The sequence below is a fragment of the Passer montanus genome, unplaced genomic scaffold, assembly GCF_014805655.1.
Source record: "Passer montanus isolate IOZ18808 unplaced genomic scaffold, ASM1480565v1 scaffold75, whole genome shotgun sequence".
Lineage (NCBI taxonomy): Eukaryota > Metazoa > Chordata > Aves > Passeriformes > Passeridae > Passer > Passer montanus.
Window position 1 is genome coordinate 153,516 of NW_024372702.1, and position 22,089 is coordinate 175,604.

The 22,089-nt window shown below is 44.5% G+C and overlaps 1 protein-coding gene across 2 annotated transcripts in view; it reads right to left on the reverse strand.

The window, feature by feature from the left end:
• Window positions 1-21,832, reverse strand: part of PAMR1 (peptidase domain containing associated with muscle regeneration 1) — a 57,186-nt gene extending 35,354 nt beyond the window's left edge. For both annotated transcript variants that reach the window (XM_039731040.1, XM_039731039.1), the window contains exons 1-5: window positions 21,650-21,832; window positions 12,165-12,341; window positions 11,284-11,412; window positions 5,516-5,630; window positions 87-304 (exon numbers count right to left, since the gene is read on the reverse strand). In XM_039731040.1, the coding sequence (XP_039586974.1) occupies window positions 87-304; window positions 5,516-5,630; window positions 11,284-11,412; window positions 12,165-12,341; window positions 21,650-21,722 (712 nt within the window). In that variant the 5' untranslated portion in view covers window positions 21,723-21,832. The remainder of the gene's footprint in view (window positions 1-86; window positions 305-5,515; window positions 5,631-11,283; window positions 11,413-12,164; window positions 12,342-21,649) is intronic.
• Between the last annotated feature and the right edge of the window lie 257 nt (window positions 21,833-22,089).

Below are 22,089 nucleotides of genomic sequence, written 5' to 3' on the forward strand. Positions count from 1 at the left end.
TTTTTAATGAAGCAAAACAGGCAAAGAGATTAGTGAAATTGAATTAATGAGAATGAGTGGCATGTTCCACTTTTAGATTAGGTTACCTGTAATTTCTTCAAAGACAGCATGAAATCCATCAAAGTTCTTGGATCCATCAGACTGGAAGAGGACATGGAGTGAAGACCCAGTGCTTCGGATGGGAGGTGGCCTCTCATTTCCACAGAATTTCTTTATTATTTGACTGTCCAAATTGTCCCCATCACGAATCTCCACATAGTCATACTGGCACATATAATCAAACTCCAGGCTCAGCATGGAAAATCTGGGGGAACAAGGACAAACAGTCAGACTGCTTACCTGTGTACCCTGAATACTATTTATTTGGGCACTTATTTAGGGCCTAACCCCCTCAGTGAATCAACAAGTCCCTAACCACACAAAGACCCCTCACTCATCTCAATTTTTTCATCATGATGCCTAGAAGCTGGCTCAACTCTATACAGTTGCTCCATGAGAACATTCAAGTATCAGAACAGTGAAGTCTAAATTGAAGTCATACAGTCTACACACGTGCATTAGGTCCCTAACCATAATACAATGTCAGAACTTTCATCCAGGCTCAGGCACTGCAGGGGGCATAGTTCTACTGTTGTTTGCTAAAAAATGTTCTATTTGCCCTAAATAAAGTTCCAAGTACTGAAAGTTACAGTATAAAATAACGAGGTTCAAAAGCTGTTTACATTATCATGTTCAGAGGTCAGCAATTAGGGATACAAGGAAAGCTTGGGGATGTAACAGAAGCAGAAACAGCCACAGAAATGGAATCAAAATACTACAGCACGTTTTGCATTAGAAAGCAAAATGGTAGTAAATCCCCTATGTGTGGCACTTGCCTGTCTTTTGAGAGCAGAAATAAGGCACAGGAATTAGTGCAGAAGGGAAATACTTAAAGCCTTTTCCCACAATGTCTGTCCTTTCCCAGCTTCGATCCAGCCACTGTGCAAGGCTTTTGTTCATTAACAGCCATGCTATATGCTGCCATTGGAATTCAGGTGGGCACAGAGCCAAAGCACCCCACCAGAATATGAACGAGAAACAGAAGGAGCAACACCAAGTGCCTCTGGAGAATGTGTAATGGTCAGGGGGCTGGGCTCAGCCCTGGTACAGCAGGAAAAGGAGAAGAAATGGGCCTGGGAGAGGCTGTGCTGCTAACTGTTCAGCAGGATATTTTATAAATGAAACACATTACGTCCTAACACTTCCTTAAGACTTCTAACACTGCAGATGTGTATTTAGGATTAGGCTTTATCTCCCACATTGCCTATTCCAGTGTGGGCCTAGTGGTTTGCAAAAACTGCATTTTCACACCAAAGAGGTGAGACAAATTTTGGATCTGCTCCTGGACCTCACAGTCTGAAGGGAAGAGAATTCTGAAGCCTGTTTCATACTATTCTTATCTTCAGACTCAGGCACCCGTGTTAAGAAGGCCTCCATGTTCCTCCTTCCCTTGACAACTCATGAGCTGACTTAAGAGGTCTCTTCACTCAGTCACCTTTGTTCAGGTCATATGGCTCATTTTTGAACATCAGGAGTGCACTATCTACAGAAAAATGACTGAGCAGTTGTAGGAAGCTGCACCAGTGGAGCAGAGCCCCTCATTTTTTAAAATCATCTGATGGAATGTAGAAGAAGAAACAAAACATCTGCTTTAAATATGCATTAGAGAGAAATAATTCAACTTTGCTTTGCATAAAATGCATGAGTTGAATTCTAGTTCTGTCAGGTCTGTCAGAGACATCCTCACACGTATCAGGTTATACACTACATTTTCAAAACATTCTTTCACTGGTGAAACATACCCCAGGGATCTACCCTTATGGAAGTTACAGAGGAATAAAAATTAACCCGTTCATCTTTGTCACACTTATCAGGCTACAGTTTGTCCTGACCCAATCCCAATTCTGGTTTTCTGAACTGGTACATTTCTTATTAAAATTAAGTATGTGCATGTACAAAAGGAAAATTTCTGGAATGCCCACCATGTACTGGGAGCAGTATTATTTATAGATTTAAAGGTAAATTGTGTCTGGATGTGTGTCCCTGAACAAAGAATGTCAAGACATAGGCACAGAGAATGAAAGAGCCATACAAAGAATACTGGTTTTAATTGTTTGCTTTCTCTGTTTTAAAAAATGATGAAAACAGAGTGGAAAATGTGAAAGACATAGGGGTCCTGAGTTGCATTTTATTTAACTTGGCAAAGAAGCAGATACACTATACTGACGATATGGGATCCTGTGATTAGGACTCAGAATTGGCAGGTCAGGAAACCTGCCAAAGCTTTTGAAAACTCCTTGGCTATGGCCCAGCTGACAGGATCCTTTACAGACCGTGAGGTCTGTTGCTGTTTAAGCCTCAGGTGCACACAACTCAATAGACCTCAGTTTCCTCACCAGTGAAAACATAATTATGTAATAATTCTCTTATATATTATAAAACTCAGCATGCTAACTTTGTGCTACAGGTCATCAAATAAAAATGGAATGAGAAGTATTGCCTTGATTTCATCAGTGGCTGCAGTGGGCATATATTGGCCAACCCTTCTGAGGAAAGCCTCTAGCCAAAGGACATATTTAAAACTGCATATCTCCTGAGGCACTAAAGAAAAGAATTGAAAGTTGTGAGCTACTTCCACTGTGATATGACATCCTTGACATGAGTCAGGCTGAGTTGTGAGGGAGCCCATACATCACAACCCAAAAAAAGCCCCAAGGCTGGAAAAAAAAAGCAGAGAAAACAAACTACCACCACAACATTGACACTATTTATCACAACAGCTCTACTGAGCCAGCCCCTGAAGGACTGCATGGCACAGCTTAAAGCAAGGGAAGATTTATCTGTGCTCCTGGGAGTTTCACTCTTCCTGCCCTATGCAAGCAAAGACAACCACTTTGTTCGCCTTCTGTATTACGCTGTCCCCATCCCTGCCCTTGCAAGCCAGGGTGGCAGCAAACAGGATTTGTGCACAGAGAGAATGAAAAAAGGAATTCTTTTGTTGGCAGTTGTGCTGATTCAGCACAGTGTTGGCTGTGCATTACAGCTCTAAGCAGTTACCACCCACAGAGGGGATCAGCACGTTTATATGAAAATACGGTGAAGGAAATGTGGACGGCAGTCCCAGGAGGCAGGCTCTGTTGGTTAGCTTAGGTGAACCTGCCCTTCTGTGTAGGAGTAGACTAAAGGTAAAGTTTTTAGGTTACATGTACATGTTTTCCATAATATCTAACTGTTGAAGTACCTTAGTGCACAGCTCTAGGTGCATCTTGAAGATGTCAACTGACTCAGAACATACTGCCGGGTTACCTTCTTTGAGGACATCCTGTTCCATCTTTGCCAAGAAGGTTTCCTCTATGCCTCCTGCAGGACTTGCAGAGTGGCAGGGTTAAGTGTGGACATTCAGGAGAGCTCCTGATCTTTCACTGGGAGTGCTATGTCATCTGCTGAGATTTTTAGGCATTCAGACATTAGGCTCATCATCAGGCTAGGCAAAAGGCTTTAGTATTCTCCAACATTAGCCAGCTCAGACAAATTAGATGCTGACAACAGAAGTTTGGTAGTTCAGGCTTCCCCCTTGGAGACCTTCATAGTTGAAATGTAACATCAAGGTGATACCTAGTATTATGTTTATTTGATTGCAGGAAGGATGGACATAGGGAGGAAGAGAAAGGCACTCTTGTGTTAAAGTTTTCCATCTTCTGTAACAGCAAAGTTGAACAGTGAACTGTGAACCATACCATGAACTGTATGGATCTCATGTGACACATCTTGCTAGTCTGTGTGTAGGTAGCTCTCAAGATCTAGACTGGAAGTCTGATTTCTCCAAGGAGTTAGTACATCTGTTAACTACAGCACTCCCCATTCTACTGCTTTGAAAACAGATTAGAGTCTCCTTCGTGCAGCCACAGCAAGTTCCTCTCTTCAATATAGTGTTCTTTGTTAAAATAACCTCTGGTGCCTTTCTTGCATCTTGTGCCTGATGCCATCTGGCTGTTAACACTTCACCCAGAGACAGGTGCATTCAATAATTATATGCATGCACAGGATGCATTTCCACTCTCACACATCATATCCCCACTACAGCAAAGATAGGGTGACACCTGTAGTGCTTGAAGCACTTTTTAAGCCTCCCAACTGACAAAGCCCTTTTCAGAAATGTAGAAAAATATCATGTCCCTAAGCTTGTGCTGTGCAAATCATACACCTCACCAACAATATATCTTAAAAAGAAGGCAGGTACAGTCCATGCTGACTGACACTGATGCAAAGCTGTTTCATATGAACAGAAAACTCTTCCTCACAGCATTCTTCCTGTGTCTGCTACACAATGCTATCTAGGCAATAACAGGTCATAACTACACAATAGGCTTGCATTTGCAGGTCTGAAAAAAGTGCATTAGTGTGGGAAAACCACAAGCTCTTCTTTTCAACCAGTCTATTGTTCTTCCTCCCATTAAGTGTCTCTTCAAACATATTTAAACTGTTTAAACGTATTTTAACTGTTTATGTATCTAGCATAGTTCTTTTGCCTGGGCTCCAAAGTCAGTGAAATATTGAAGGGCTAAACTATTCTTTTTATTCTATTAGCTGGTGTGTTTTGAATACCATCCCCTGCCATACTTCCTGCATGTGTGAGCACCCTGCTGTGTACATTTGGAAACATTATTAATTACACCAGCAAGAGGCTCTCCTGCCCTAGGCAGGAACTGTGAGCTTGACTCATTAGGGATAGGTTAACAGGTCTAAGCATACACAGCTCAGAAGAGCAATGACAGGGCAATAGGACACGGTCTTAGGCTGTGTGAGTGGAAGTTTAGGCTAGACATTAGGAAAAAAATAATCACTGAAGGAGTGATGGGGCATTGCAATGAGCTGCTCAGGGAGGTGGTGGAGTCACCATCCCTGAAGGTGTTTAAAAAAAGACTGGATGTAGCACTGAGTGCCACGATTTAGCTGATAAGGTAGCGTTAGGTCACAGGTTGGACTAGATCTTCTCAAAGGTCTTTTCCAACCTAGTCAATTCTGTGATTCTGTGACTTGCAGGAGAACCAACCACATCCTCCAGATGCCTCATGGGCAACTCCTTGCATGAGACATTATATTATAACATTCTTATATATTTTCTTCAAAGAATGTCTTAGTTCAGCCTAGTACAGCTTAGTTCAGAAACTATTGGGTGCCTTGCTGCCAAGGTCTTGAAAACACCTCTAAAGAGACACATTGTGCCCAATGCCTGAGAAACTCTCCTCAGCATCCATCTGTCCATAAGGGGAATTGAAAGCACAGCACTGATCTGTCCAGAGCCTGTCCATAACAAGCCAGAACAGGGGAAAGAGCTATGGTACCAAATGCAAAGTGCTTGCTATACCTTCACTGCCCCAGGGCTCACAGCTGCTGACCCTCTTTGACTCTTGGTTACCCACACAACCCCATGTCCACCTGAAATCAGTGCTGGCTAAAAGTCAGTAAGACTCACCGTAACTCAATGTTAAATCCAGCTTGAACATGGATAGTCCATTCACATCGTGCATTCAGTGGGTAACCCTCCAGCAAAATCTGACCTCTGGAAGCCCGAAGAACCTGCCCACACCCTGGGGAGAAAAAGAAGAAAGAGAATTGTGTGAAGGACCTTCAAGAGACATTTGAAGAAAATATACATAGAAATAACACCAGAAGGAGATGACAGGATGGCTTAGGAAGATACACTCCTTTCAAGGCAGTGTATAAAATACTGGGACAGCCACACAATAGTTGTAAAGAGTTATGACTATATTGGAGTATTGTCTAGGCTAAGAGTACCCCCAGGAAAATTGTAGTTGATTGCTTCTCCCTGGTTTGCAAGGCAACTTCATGGAACCATTTCTTGCAGCTTTTGCCTCTCTGTTAATTAGCCCACCTACACACCTGGCTGATGCTCTAGCTCAGAACAGTTTTGATGGAGCCCATGCTGACATTTGCAACCACTGAAGCTGAGGAAAGTGGGAAAGTGACAAAACTACAATGAACACTTGAATTAGCTCAAGAGCTAAAGAGCAAAAGAATGAGACCAAAAATCTGTTGCACGCAATGTCATGGTTGCTAGTCCTTCATATGGAGACTCTGGGAGGAAAAAGAGCTGATATATTCATAGAGGACAAGTTTGTCCTCAGGATTCACTACATCATCCTTGCATGTTAATGCCACCATGCCATTGAAGGTATATAAACATCACAGCTCCTCTATCATCAGCGTGACACTGATGACTCAGTGTGACACATATAGAATATACAGCCCTTAGCTCTTCTTTCAGGTTAATTCTTATCCTTCCTTTAGTCTTGTTCCACTCTGCCTCTGCCTGTTTTTCACCATACTATGGAATGTACTTCACAACCAATAGGATACAATGAAGTGCTCCAGTCATTTGTGCCCAATCTAAGAAAACCATCAGAGGACAATGAGCTGAACAAACAGCAGACAAGGTCACACCAGGGGAGCAATATCTTTTCATGACAATCCTGCAGCTGTCCCTAGGCATCTGTCCAGGGATAGTTATTCTAATTCCTCATCTTGAATGCTGAACATTTTTAGCTCAGAGAGTTCTCTCACCTTCAGTAACCTCTCCATTTCCCCCAGCTATAAAATATGGCTAATTATATTTTCCTCTGTGGAAGATGCAAAGTTGTTTAGTGATTTTTGCAGAGCTTACTGTGATCTGCACATGCATGTCCTAGCCAAATGCACAGTTAAATCACTATCAGACAGAGCTAATTTTTCGTTCCTACTTTCCTGACTACATCTTTCTGAGTGGAGTCTTGCACATGGCTATATCTCCTGGTAAGCCTTCTGTTGTTTTGCTGGAGTATGTGGCTATATCTGTAAGCCAAAAATTGCAATTCAATCTAACAGCATCACCTCATCAGGAGAGTCTACACACCGCAGATGAGGATAAGCAAAAAGTTGAATGACCCAAAAGACCTCCACAGCAATTCTCTCACTTCTTTTTACCTCTTCAGTCCAACAGAAAGCTCTGCTGCTTCCGTCTGTTTCCCTAGAGAAACCCTAAGCTTTTAGCCAGTAACCCAGGATGAATGTTTCCTACTGAAACAGAGGGTTTTAACACTTGCCTCCGGGCCCTTCCTTCCCGAGGGAGAAAGGGTGACAGTGACCTGATTTGGTGAAGTACCGAGCATCTGTGGTTCCCATTGATCATAGTGTCTGGAAATCAATCCTGCTGCATCTGGTCTATGGGGAAACATGAAGACTGCAGGTCAATTCCTCCTCTTTCTTCTTAAGAAAGTGTTGCTTAAATGAAATACCCTTTGTTCATTTACCCTCGGTTACCCTTAATTAAGCAGGACCCAAGGAAACAGAAATCCTGCTCAGAAGAGTTCCTCAAAAGTGTTTCATCCTCTTCTGTGGCTTGCTCAGTTCCCTCTGTAAAAGGCGAGGATTAATGAGTGTGCCCAGCAACCACATTAGGATTCAACGAGTACAGCAGGATCTGCTGTGGTGAAAATGATAATGCTCCTTCCCACAGCAAGAAACAGGCCCTTGTGCTGCCATTGGCTCCTGCCTCAAAAACAACCTGAGACAAAGCTGCTAGAAATCTTCAGAGGGTTTGACAGGGGGCTTGGACCACCTCAAAGAAAGTTTCCCTTTCGTCCTGAAGGGCTTTTGAGTTTTCGATGCCTTTAACAAAGGAAAGCCAAAGAACTGGTGCAAAGAGATACTTGTATGCATGGAATACTAAACACACTTCTCTGTTTGCCGTGGTACAGCCTGAACTCTCTGAACACTGGCGCCGAGGAAGTAGGTTTGGCCAGCAAAGCAGGTGGTCCAGAGACTAAAGAGGAGCTATTCAGTGACCCTCTCCAAAAGAACGTTCTCAGGTTTGCTCCCACCCTTCTCTGCACGAAGCACCTTTGCGATCACATCAAATCTGTGCTCTTTAATCTCCAGCGCTTCTAGAAGTTAGGCTGACTCCCCAGACCAACAGTTCAATCATATGTTGATCAAAAGGAGTCTTTTCTCTTCTTATTCTAAATCTGCAGGAGAGCTGGAAAGCCTCAAAAATAATTTACATCATAAACACAAATGCTGGCAAATTCTGCCTCATTTACAAAAAAATAAACCACTTTGGCAGAGTATCAACATCCTTGTTCCGTTCCTGTTCCTGAAAAAAAGGCAGCTTTCAGGGCCACAGTAAGATTTCCTCCAAGGCTTGTTACTAACAGAGAATAAAAAAATTCAGGAGACCTCTGAGTTGTAGCCCACAGAGACCCTTGGGTCTATGGAGGGAAAGGTCCTGAGATGACCTTTGGTAAAAACTCATTATCTTCTGTTTGAGTGCTGCATCTTAGATGTGATGCTCCTTCAAAGTCAGGATGACTGAACAGAGGATAAAGACAGTAGAAAGGTTTCTGCTATTCAGAAACAGGCTGATATGGGAAGGCAGCTGTCACTTGTCACAACTTGTTGCTTCCTGTTGGTTGTTGGTCACCAGTGTTATGTGAAACAGTAATGTTCAGACGATTGTTTGTTTTGAAATGTTTTGAAACTTGTAGTTTCAAAAACTACAAGTACTCTTGTCTGGCACAGGGTCCACATTTGGACAGCAGAGCTGAGAACAGCTGTTAGAAAACACCACTTTCTCCCCTGCTTTGATGGAGCATGTGCCTTGAAGTGACATTACAACTTGGGCTGGCAAAAACTGTTAGAGTGCAGGGTACAGATGAAAGCGTCCTGCAGGGCTGGTTTTCTTCTGGTTTTAGAGCCAGATGTGCCTTTTGGGTCATGATGATTCAATCCAAGAGAAGTCCCATTAGGAAATATGCTAGCACCAATTACATCTAGTCAGTGTGCTTTTTTCCTAATAGCACTCCTTTGGCCTACCCTAAATTATATAATTTATCTTTTTACCAAATTATCTGGTATCCTTTGGTGGTTTTTCAGCCATACCCATGCTTCCAGCTATGCCAGCGGATACTATAACCCTGACAGCCCCATGGGCCATCCCGTACTTCTCCCTTGCCATGGCCCTCTATCATCGCTACTTTTGCTGGCAGCTCCCACAGATCTCTCCCGGGGGCTCCCGCTGCGCTGGCGAATGCACTCAGCCCCTGGAGCGCTGCCGGGGGCCAGGCCTCGTTGTTCCTCCGGAGGTCCCCAGACCGTGCCTCACAGCTCCCCTGGGCTCGTACGGAATCAACAGGCACCGATCCTGCCCGCAGATCCTCCGCGTCCCAGCGCTCCGCTCCTGCCGCCCACCCCGCGGGATGACCGGGCCCTCACGGCGCGGCCCCGCGGCCCCGCGGCCCCGTACCGCCCGTGCCGCCGGGGCCCGCGNCGCCCGCCGGCCCCGCGAGAGGGAGACAGAGCCCGGCGGGAGCCGCCGCCCGCCCGCGCCCCGGCAGCGCTGGGTGGGCAGTGTGGGACGAAGCAGGCGGGTTTTTACATCCCGCATTACCGTGGTGGAGCCTCTTTGTAACTCTGGGATTTCCTGGCCCTCTGCCGCTGGCGAGGCACCCAGGGCTGGCTGCAAAGTTTCAGCTGTGATGCCGTATGCAGGTAGCAGAGAGAGATGGCTCCTCCTGTGCTCTCCCAGCTGTGGTGGGTGAGCACATCCACGGCTCCAGCAGCCTGTGCCTGCTGGCATTCCAAGGCTACTTGCTGGCCACCCTCCAGAGCCAGAGCCACATCGCTGGGAGGCGCAGTCCGCACCCACCATGGTTATGGACTGCTTTCCAAACATGCAGTTTTCTCCATGCCTGAGCCTACCATCAAGGCCAAAATCAAGACAGCCACAAAAGGGAAACTCAGGATGTGCTGGCGTCACGACTATCCTGTGTCCCCACTTTAAAAGTGGAAGAGACAACGGCACTGTCTAACCTTCCTACCCCACCTCTCAAGTACCACAGAAACACATGAAAGAGATCACAGCCTCGGTGTCACACTGCTTCCCTTAAAAGAGCAAGTAGTAAGAAAAACGTTATAAGGCAAAGCTGTCCAAAATTTCAGTACTGCAAAAATATCCAAATAGATCTCTTTGTGCCTCTGTCTTTGTTTCAATACAAGTGGGAAGAATAAACTGAAATATACTGTAGTCAACCAATATATTCAGGCAGATGGAGGAAATTTAGATGAGTTAATGACTCTTTCTTGGCTCTTCTTTTAAAGAAAATTCCAGAGAAGCTCTAGCATGCACCTAGGGAAAATGGGACTTTAAACTGTTCTCAGAAATCACACCATAAATGGCAGGGGACTCAGTTGATCAACTTCCAAAGCCTCAAGGTTGAGTTATCTCTGTTGCTGAAACATGTTGATTCCCCACATTCTGCTATTTGAAGCTATGATTTCATTTTATATGCTTTCACCTCCTGAATGGTCACGGGCAGTGTTGTGAAAACAAGTTAAATTGCTTTAAAATCAATGACTAAGAGGACACAAGCCTAAGGTATGCAGCACAAGGGACAGAACAGAGTAGGGAAAGCAGACTCTGCTTTTATGTCTCCCAGCAAAATATGAACAAAGAGACAGTCAATAAAAATTGAAAGAGAGCTTCACCTTCACTGGTGGAAAATTGGTGAAGGAAATACCAGTCTTAAACATAATACAGTTAGCTGATGAAATTCATTATTGAAAGACAGAATTGGGATTAACAACTTAGCAAAACTAAAAAGCAGGAGCTTTTGTACACTGTCAGGTACAAAACCTTTAGATATTGCTACCAGGACCTGAAACACTCATTGTTGTGACATAATCAGAAGCTGCAAGTTAGTGTTTTCTAGAGGCACCTTGAAGTGTGCTGAAGATGTGTGGCAAAGGAAGGAAACACTGAGATATCCTGGGGCTGGCAAGGACTGAAGAGGACGGAGGGCAAGCTCTTGGATAAAGCTGTTGCCCTTGTAAATGTTTATGCTTATGCTCAGGGGCTGTGATGACATGCATCCAAGAAATGCAGATTACAGAAGATTTCCAGTCACGGTAGTTAAAGTTTTAAATAAACCAAACCCAAACAGACATTTAGTAGGGTTCTAACCCACCATGACGTGAGGCCCAGTCCAGTTCCTCTCAGACAAGCAGTGGGAGAGAAGCTTTTTTCCTAAGTGTAGATCTGCTTACTGCCTGGTTGTGTTTGCCTTCTCCTGCTTGTGCCCTTTGCAAGAGTCGCTGTGCAGGAATAGCTGGAAAGGCACAGCATGGCCCTGGCTCTGTCCCACCACTCCCTGTCCCTGACATCCCTCCCTGCCCATGCAGGACACTTACTCATGCAGTCCCCTCCATACCAGCCAGCTCTGCACTCTGCACAGTAGATTCCCTTGATGTAGAAGTCGTCAAGTGTCCCTCCCCAGGAGCCATTGCGACAGGACTTGCAGTTCTCAAAGATGGTGCAGCCTAAAAAGAGAGCCACTGTGTTAGACAAAAGCCAAGGTGCATTGTCCTGCAGGAAGAGGAGCAGCCTCTCTGTCTTTTCCACAGAAAATGCCAATGACGTTAATGACTGCAGAGCTGCTGACAGCTTTCCCGCTGGGAACCATACCCAACCTCCACGCCCTAGGCAGCTCAGACTCTGAGATTTGGAGCCAAACTCCCAGTCTGACTTGCCCAAACCTCTAAATCTCATTGTTCCAACTGTAAACGCCTCTCTCAGGAGTCTGAATGTGTGTGCTGATGCCACTTGGGCCAGCTTAAATTATTCTGATGACTTCTAAACTGGTCCTAGCTCCTCCTGCTCTCTCCTCCTATCACCTTTCACCTTTCTTTTTCCTCCCTGCTTGTGGGACTTCCAAGTTGTCTCTCCTTTTTTGCTTTGGAGATGAAAATCAACCAAGAGTACCACCAAAACACTCCTGGTGTGAAGCCAGCTATAGTGTCACCATTTGGCAGCTTCCAAGCCTGCCCAAGACATCCTGACAACACTGCTAGTAGAAAGTGTTGGGGTTTTTGGCCAGTGATGCTACCTGCTTTGGAGGAGCCTTGCCTAGTGTCTTGCTGCTGTCAGCTAAGTGGCGAACAAAGTTCCTGAGGAAATGCAAGACAATCCCATGCCTCAGTGAGGTGTGCTTGTTCACCACTGCCCTGCCCAGCATCTGCCATGATGCCTTGGCCAAAGATTTGGTGTGAACACAGCATAGCCACAAACATACCGGGGTGGATTAAACAGGAGTCACACTCGTTCTCCTCGTTCCTGCAGCAGGGAATGGTGTAGCCCACTCTTTCTTTCTGTCCTGGGCAGATACACTCGATTTGGTCGTATTCACAGCATTCCCGACACATGATATTCCACTCAGCTCCTGGGCAGTTTTCATTGATCACTGTGTACTCTGCAGAGAACGGAGAGGAGGACACACAGAAACAATCCATTATCTGATGAGGACTGGCAGGATCTATTGTCCAGTGGTTTGTCATGGATCATGGATGGCATGAGGCTGGCCAAAATCTTCAGCCCAGAAAAACCCAAACTATGTGGCAACATGTGCCTGAAATGTCAGTGTGGTTTGCGTGTCTAAGGAACATGCAGGAGGTTCACAGGACCAGCCAGAGGAAGCAAACAGACCAGAGGGAAGGAATATATTTGCTTTCTCTGCAAGGCTTTCCCACTTCTGTGGTGAGAAAAATAGCTTTAAAAAACCACAGAGGATGATATCACATGAGAAAGTTTCTTCAGATTGCAGGACTGATTTAAAGCACCATCTATAGTATAGATTATTTAAACTATGATAGCATGTTTTGGTTGTATTTCTGCTTGTGAATTTTCTGTTCTTGAAAACTAGGGGGCCCACCAGGAAAGGCCACTTCTAAAGTTGGATTTTAGCTGTTTTCACTCCCTATTTTCACTCAGAAGTACATGCTGTTACATTTCACTTCACTGCTGAAGGAAACAAGAATTTTGTTATTTTTAAAGGTTTGTTTTGCCTGGAATTTCAATATGGTAACATCTTTCTGTTATTTGGCATAACCTCATATGATATTTAAGCTATGCTGGAAGTACCCTTTTAAGAAAGAACCTTAGACTGTGACTCAGGACTGCCACAATAAGTGCAGATCCTGTCTTTCCCCGCCAGTGTGCTGTCTAAATTCTACAAAGAGAGATCCAAGAAGTGCACAGAGATGTCAGCATGCCTTCTAAGCAGCTGACAGCACTGATGACTGCTTTCATGGAGTTTGATAGTAAAAAGAGAGAGCAGACTAGAAAGATGAGACATGAAGGAAACTTAATGAGACTAGCTCTTTTTTTCCCCTTCTATCCTCCTCTTTTTTCTTTTTTCTTTTCTTTTTTTTTTTTTTAATTGTTGTTAGGTAACAACCTTTTCCCTTCTATCCTCCTCTTTTTTCTTTTCTTTTTTTTTTAATTGTTGTTAGGTAACAACCTTTTCCCTTGTGTATTAAACTCTGAGTAACAGGGTTGCCTTGTCATGAAACAAGCCCTATATCTCTAAGGTGAAACACTCCTATCCATGCCTGTACCTGTCTCCCTTCTCACACGACTGTTTTTTTGTTTCTTTCTCACTGATATCCTAATTACTGTGCCTGCTGGAGCTCCCTACCACAGAGCCTTGCTGCTCTGTCTCACTTGACTCGCCATGACCTCATGAAGCCTGGTTGCTGGAAGCTTATCTTCTCCCCTAATGATTTTTACTGACTCCATAAAAAGGACCACCAAACCGTTTCTTTTTTTTTTTTTTTTTTTTTTTTTCCCTTTTGCTGGGAATGAAATGCAGCCATTTGTGCTCCTCAGAACCGAGCCTTTCCCTTGTGCCTGGTGTACTGACCAGGGAGAGTCTGCTGCTGCTCTAAGTTTAGGAATGAGGCTGCTGTTTGTGCTGAAACCTTTTCATCCCCCTCAGCCCCCCCTCTGCCCCTATAGTCATTCCAAAAAGAAAAAGCTGTTCCTTCCATCCAGTATGATTCTGTATTTGTTTATTCCAGTAGTGTAATCTTGCATTGAAATAATCTTAATTGTTCAGCAGTTATAGACCCTTTTGCCTGTAGGTCTTGACATGCTTTACAAAGTTCTTTTTTCCAGATGGGAAAATGAAGCACAAGGGAGGTGAGGTGACTTTGCTCAAGGTCCCACGGAAAAACAATGGTAGAGTTGGGAATTAAACTCATGGCTTCTAATTTCCAGGATGGCAGTCAATCATCCTGGCCAGGCTGGGGCTTCTTAACCTATGGCTATTATTCCCTTTTAATTAAGCCTTTTATCTATGAATTGTATCTGATTCAGATTCCAGAGAAAATTAATTACACACCTCTAATTATCTCTGTAGAACTGACACTCAGTTTGATACATCTCAGCATACAAGGCAGACAATAGCTGTGTCTCTGGTGTATGAGGTGGGGGTCTCACTCCTTCCTGAAGCAGTACTCTTTAAAGTCTGACTAATAAATAACTACCCAACATTCAGAGCTTTTGTAAAGCATCCTTCAAATTCTCATTTTCTTCTAACTCAAGATAGAAATCTAATTTATCTCAAGCTTGCTAAAGCCTATTATTAAAGTGGATATATTATTCAAGAGAATTTTTTTTCTGTAAAATGATCCAAATATTCACAGGCAGACTTACACTGGGGTGACAAAGGAATGTCTCCATCCTTGCAGGAACTCAAATCCTGACAAGATAAGACTGTGAGCAGCACAACTTTCAAGTTAGCACTGAGAGATGGGCTGGACCATCTAGGTGACATCCAGAGGTCCCTTTCAACCTAAATTACTCTATTCTTCCCTAAAATCTTGCACATATATTTTTATGTAGGTAGAGAGTGTGAATGTGTGCGTATGTGTGTTTATTTTCATATCTAGAGCTTGTGTACACAACACAGCCAAAAAGCAGAGGCCACGCTTATTTTTGGTGGATCAAATGTGTGTATTTGTAGAATAAGTTGTCCTTGACGTAATATTTAGTGTTAAGAAGGGAGCAGCAGATCTTGGCCCTTAAAAAATTGTAAAAATAGACTCGCTGCCATCTAAAACTGCTGTTTTCTCACTTCTTTTGTCTCAACTTAGATGATGAAAATAAACTGTCTTTTGACTTACTAACAATTTAATTCCCTTTCAGGTTCTTGGTTTCTGCAGTTTGGGCAATTTATGTAGCCTTGACAAGGAAATATGTGGATTTGAGATTTTTTTAAGTGGTCCTTCTAGGATTTTCTTTACAGGAAATCATGTAATCTATTATTTTGAGGTTCTGTAGAAGCCATTCTTTAAAGAAATATGATTGAAGAGTTATGCATCTCTTTAATAATAGCAGGATCCCTTTTGTTTTATCTCTGGGCTACTGAAAAAAAAGGTAAATAAAGCCTTTGCCTCACAAGTTTAAAAGGGATGTGCAAAGAGTCACTTATGTGTGTAAGCAATGTTTGTTTGTCTGGCAAAGCTCAGCCTGTGCTCCAGGGAGGCAGAGGCATAACCCTGCTCCCCCTTGTGTTTTTTGGGGATGGGCAACCACTGGCAGCTCCCCCACACACACTTGGCCGTTATTACCCAAAACAGAAGAGAATGAGGCAGAGAAAAGTGGGAGAAGATTTATTGACTGAGTAAAATGCTGAAAGCAAGGCCTCGGCCAGCTGTGGCAGAGATAATTGTGGGGTGTTTTGTGAGCTTTACTTTGATAATCTTCCAAAGCAGGCAGTCTGGCTTGCAGGCAGTGACTGTGTCTTTGATTTTGGGACAAGCCGGAAGAAGCTGCTTGACAACCCATGCAAAATATTTAACTGCAAAGAACAAACAAGACTCTGGACAGGCAAATAAACAGTGGATTAATTTATGAGATTTTAATGATGGAAGAAAAGCCCATTAAATCCAGGCATAAACAACTCACATGGAAGCAGCTCAAGACCATGGAAACCATGCAAGAAATGCCTGTGTTGGGAAAGCACGCAAATGTCCAGGGTGTGTGCTGGAGGGAAGACCTGCTTGGCTCAGGAGCCTGGCACAGCCCAACACAGCACTTCACCTGATGCTTTGGGTCCAGCCTGAGCAGGACTGTGAGGTGGGAGATCAACATTTTCGGGTTTAGATGGCAGCACATTCATGCTTGCTACCTACATCTGCACCTAGCAAGACCTCCTCATCCCTACAGCATGTCACATCCTAGAAGCTGTCAGTTATTGTACTTGCAGGGACCTTCGTGACAGGGAGGAATGATGCATCTGTCTCCATGTTCTCAGAAGGCTAATTTATTACTTTATAATACTATATTATATTAAAGAATACTATACTATACTAAAGAATACAGAAAAGATACTTACTCAATGCTAAAAAGATAATAATGAAGACTCTTGACTCTTTCCAGAGTCCCAATACAGCTTGGCCCTGATTGGCCAAAGAGTCAAAATAACTCACACTGGAGACGAATCAAACAATCACCTGTGGGTAAACAATCTCAAAATTCATTCCACACAGGAGAAGCAAATGAGATAAGAATTTTTTCCTTTTCTTTGAGGCTTCTCAGCTTCCCAGGAGAAAAATCTGGGCGAAGGGATTTTTTTTAGAGAATGTGAATGCCAATGATGGATTTTGGAGGACACCAGTTGTAGGCGATGCTCCCAGACAATGTTCTCTTCGTTGGCAGTGTCAGTCCAACAACAATTCACCTCAGTGATGCTGCTGCCTCCCCTCATGCCCAGGGCTGAGATCAGACTTAAAGCTTTGGTGATTCAGGAACAGATTCACAAGCACATTGTTGCCTCAGGGGTGGGTCAGGCCACTCGTCATGGTGAAATGTCAGCTTCAGCTGACTGATCTTTTGCCATAGTGAATTTGTAGATCATAGATACCTCGCTAGTTGGAAAGGGATTTCTGCTCCGAAGATCTGAGAGCTGGGAAAACTGTGTAGCTAAGAACTAAGGTGAATTGAAGCAAGCCCAATTATACCAATTATCTTTTGTGTCTTCCACTTCTTTGAAAGAATGAGGATTTTTTTTAGAGTACAGTCACTTTGAGCTGATATAAGCCCGTGCTGCTGCTGAAATGGGATATTTTTCTCCCTCCTCTCCCTGATTCCCATTCCCAACCCTGTATTTGTGCTGACAGTAGCTGCTATGTTGAGGGATCAGACAACTGATTGAGCAAAAAACCAATTTGCTGTATCTGTCCTTGGAGAAAACTTCCTATGCTACAAGCCCATTCTGTTATCCTGCAAAAGTTTTCCTTCCATGCCTCAGTTTATCCATCCGTACATTGGTAAACACTACTTAAGCTCAAAGAAATATTATTTCAAATTGCTTTGAAAAGTGCCATTTGCAGTAACAGTGCAGTGTAAGTATGACCAGATACAAACAGATAGATGCACTTCTAGAATTTGAGTCCATGGAGGATAACTTTTTGAAGTGATTATTTAACCAGTTCGTGTTTCACAGATGAGAACCTGACACTTTGTATTTGATTTCATCTTTATTTTTCAACATGCTGCTCAAAAACAACTACCATCTTGAAGAAACAAGCAGTTGAATTTGAAGGAGCAATTTTTTAAGGGTGTTAGTAGGGAATGTTTGGCCATGTAATAATTCTGAAATAAAGGATTCTTTAACTTTAAAAAAAAAGACAGCTTCAACAGAGATGAAACCTAGTAGCAGCTTACACTTTCTTTAGGTCTATATCATTTTTCTGCTCTTTCTTACTTGGCTGTACTGCCATTGCACAGATATGCAAGCTGGGTCTCACCCCACAGTCATCAGGTGTGTGGACATTGACAACAGGAAATGCTGTGAGTACAACACTGGCTGAAACTGTGGCTCCATTGTGATGAATAGAAAAATTCTCCATTTGATTTCAGTAAGGCCAAGAGAAAGACACCTTGGAAAAGGGATGTTCCCTTCAAGAGACTTTTACTGGGGCTCTTGGAAAATGATGTACCCCAAACCCTTAATAATAAAGGAAAGTGCAGGTCTTTATTGTTAACCTTTTTGCTTCCGATAAACTACTGTGGAAATTATGTCTGTTTGTCTTTTTGATGTGTTAAGAGGATGAAAGGGATAATGCTGTGTCTAAAACCACTTGCTTCTCTCTAGAAATTATGTACCTATTACTCTTATAGAAAAATTCTCCATTTGATTTCAGTAAGGCCAAGAGAAAGACACCTTGGAAAAGGGATGTTCCCTTCAAGAGACTTTTACTGGGGCTCTTGGAAAATGATGTACCCCAAACCCTTAATAATAAAGGAAAGTGCAGGTCTTTATTGTTAACTTTTTTGCCTCCAATAACTACTGTGCAAATTATGTCTGTTTGTCTTTTTGATGTGTTAAGAGGATGAAAGGGATAATGCTGTGTCTAAAACCACTTGCTTCTCTCTAGAAATTATGTACCTATTACTTTCAGCAACTGGGCTAATTAAAAGAGGAGCTGAAATACATCCCTGTTTTAGTTTTACTCAGTGTGCTTACTTTATGGTCACAGGCCTTTGCTGAATAATTAGACTGCTGCTTCTACAGAGGCAGTTAGCATCCTTTTCTGCCTACAGTGTGTGCTTTCACACAGTGGCAAGTGGGGAGAGGCAAAAAGAAAGGATCTCTATTGTAAAAAACAATCAAAGCCAGTGGAAGAACACAGGAGGAAATCTACAATACTAAGTGGAATCTGCCAACTTAATAAATGCACACTATTTTGACTTTTTTTAATACCCTTCTCCTTTAGTTTCTTCTGAGAATTTATGACCTGGCATTTGTGTTCTTATTATTGGCACTGTGGCCTTGTGGCTTCATTTGAGAAAAGCTGTGGCAGGAAGAAATAGCCAGGTTAAGACTCTTCAGAGGTTGCTACATCACCCTTCAGGCTTTGATTTTCTCTGGGAAAAAGGATGTTATTTTGAGCAGGAAAATTATACTAGTATGATCAGGAAGAGAATCTGTCTTCTCTGTGCTGCAAGACAAGGAACAGGAACAGGTAATGAATGTAGAACTTTTGAGTAAGTGACAGCATCGATGATGTTAGACTTCTGCAATAGGAGAGAATGTTTGGAAATCTGCAGAGAAGAAGCAGCTGCGGTATTGAAATGAATTCATGACCACATAACATCAGAATGTGCTCGTGTCCTAAACATAGAGCAGTGGTGCTGGACCTGTCTTGAGGACTTGCCTCTTGTAATGGTGTGAGACCTGCAACATGTTGACAATTTAATGTGCGGTTAATGTTGCCCAGATAGAAACAGTCCACACAGACTGCATCGAATTTTAATCCCTACAGCTCCTGTGGAGTGTGTTGTCCAGTCCTAGCCAAGGACTGAAGATGCTCTCAGTCTGCCAGGCCACTGTCCCTGCTGATGGCTTGCCTCCCTGCCCTGTGGCCTTCCTTCCAGTCTGCCCCTCACCATGTCCCTCTTCTTGCAGGAGGGAGAGGGGCATCCACATGCCCAAGGGAGGTCCTGCTGCTGACAACTGCATTGTCCTGTAGTGGTCACTGATCCTTCAGGGCTGGTGGAGAGAAAAATCCTGGGCATTGGCAGGCTTGCAGGGACTCCTGGGAGCTACTTGAAGAGACCTCAGGGTCAAAAGTGAGTAACCCCAGCATTTTTCCAAAATAAAAAGCAAGTCTCTTTGCCTTTGTCCATGCTAGGAACCTAAACATGTGAACTGAAGTAACCCATTTGCTAAGATTGAATGCATCTGGATGTGTCTGAGTGCATCTGGCCTTCACTTCTCTAGACAGAGGCTGGGGGGGAGGGGAAGAGAGGTTGGGGAGGGTTTAGATAGGCAGAAACACACAAAAACACACATATATTTTTAAGGAAACATGAGTCACTTGCACTCCAAGTTTATTCCAAAAAGTAAATTCCCAGACCGCCCTGACTCCTGCCCCCAGCTCTCGAGGCAGGCCCTGTGCAACTGGGTGTGATAAATATGGATAAAAATTGGATACATCTGTGGGGAGGAGACAAAACGCTATTTTCCAACCTGCCCTGACATGTTAAGGCCACTGCACTTCTGAGTCGCTCCCCTGTCTCTGACAGCCCCTTTGCTTTGGCTGGAGGGGGCTCCTGGCCCCCTCGTGCTGCCAGCTGTGTGCCAAGCAAGTGCCAGCAGCTGCTCCACCACCAGCAGCAGGACAGGGCAGGGCAGGGAAGGGCAGGGGGACAGCTGACATCCATGTGTCCCACAGGCTCTTCTCACACTGCTCCTGGTGTGCGAGGAGTGGGTGTTGGGGGAGCCAGCACCCTCCCTCCAAGGCTCACAGCCCCACAGCCCTTGTGTCCCACAGGCCATTGTTGTCCTTCCTCCTGCCTCCCGTTGTCACTGCTGCCGAGGGGATCGGTGCTAGATTACTCTGCAGACCAGATTCTTGCCACAAGAGAGACGTGCTGCCCGTGCAGCAGTGGGGGCCGATGCCCACCCAGCTGCCTGACAGCCGCAGCCTGTGCCCAGGGATGCTCTGCCACTGGCAGGGCTAGTTCTGTGCCACTCCTGCAATTGCACGTGCCATGGAGCCGCCTTGCCTGGCCAGTGTGCAAGGTGGCACATGTCTGAGGGATGGGCCACTGCAGGGACAGGCCACTGCATGTGGCACAGAGGTGGGGAGAAGCTCTCTGTGCTTGTGAGCCAGGGGGAGCTTTGGCAGGAGGCCAGCCTCCCAGGATGGCTGCAGGTGCTGGTGGCCAGCCTGCTGGGCAGACTCTGTCATCACCTGTTCTCTGTGTCCTGAGGGTTTGGCAGGGAAGGGCACTGCATAGGCAGACTCTCTGCTGCAGCCCCTGCTGAGGGGGCCTCTGAAGCACCATCCTTGACACCAGTTCTTTACAGTCTTTGAGATCTGAGTACCTGCAGATCTGACAGCTCTCCTGGTGAGAGGAGTCAGCAGTGCTGAAATATGCAGCAGCTTCAAGGGTGGGTGACTTGAGGGCACCTCACCTCCCAGTCCTTAGGGCTGCAGCTCCCAAGAAAGCAGCCCATGATGCTGACAGCTGGCTGCTGCAAGCAGGTCTGGACACCTCCAGGTGTAAACAGCCCAGATTCGTGGCCATAACTACAGCAAATTTGCACTCAACAGTAAATGCTTTTTGCTCAACCTTATCAAGATAATACTTGCTGGTTCAGCAGAAACTGGGATGGGGCTTGAGTATAAAAAAGATCGTTCTGCTTTAACAAGGCTTTCCCTTTGAGAGAATAATATTGGAAGAGCTAAATCCCAGATTGGAAACAATGTGTGGGTTTTGTTTTCTTTTTTTCCTTCACTTTTTTCTCCCTTGCCTTCATTCTTGGTGTTGGGGCTGGAGAGGAAAATCTCTGTCTTGCCAAACTAAACAAATTACGCTTTACAATTCAGAGACTTAAATGCCTCTTTTTATCATCATTTCCGTAGCACTGAGTGTTGAGAAAATAAAAGGAGTAATAAGCAAAGTGATTGCATACCTTTTTCTTAATGGCCATTGGCAAACAGATTCAGCCAGTTGTTTCTCTTTAAGGCTATTAAGTTTGCCTGAAAATCATTCCTGGGTAAACCTACACACACACACACACACACACACTCCATGCTGACAAGAAAAAAAGTACATAAAGCAGAGCCCCTTCATTCTGTTATTGCTGTCCCTGCAGATCTCTCTGCTTCCCATGACAGCGCATGAGATCAAACCCCTCTGACCACACTGAAGGAAGGGGGCTCATTCGACCATGCCGGGAACACACACACTCTCTTACAGTACCTCTTGGCAAGCAGGAGATGAGCAGGAGCTGGAGAAGAGTGAGTCCTACAAGTGTCCAGGGTGCTCGCTCCATACTGCCCAGGCCAGTGCAGCGGTGTGACTGCTCGGGAAGGGAAAGCAGGCAAACAGCTTTTACTGGGACCTCACCAGCTCCAGGCTGCGAGGGATCTCGGATTTCAGACCTCAGCACGCTCCCATCCTCACCAGAGGGGAACTACCTTCAAGAGACTTCTCAGGCGTCCAGAAGCACACGTCACCCCAAACCTCTCCAACTGCTGCCTTAACCCTTTCTGGACTCTGGCAACAGATCCTTTCTGTGATGGCTTTATTGGCTCAGTGCTCACAACAGAGATAGGAGTTTTCCTTATGTAAAGAAAGCTGTTTTAAAGCGGGGAGAAAGAGAAATGCAGATATATCTCTCTATATGAGCCATCCCTGCT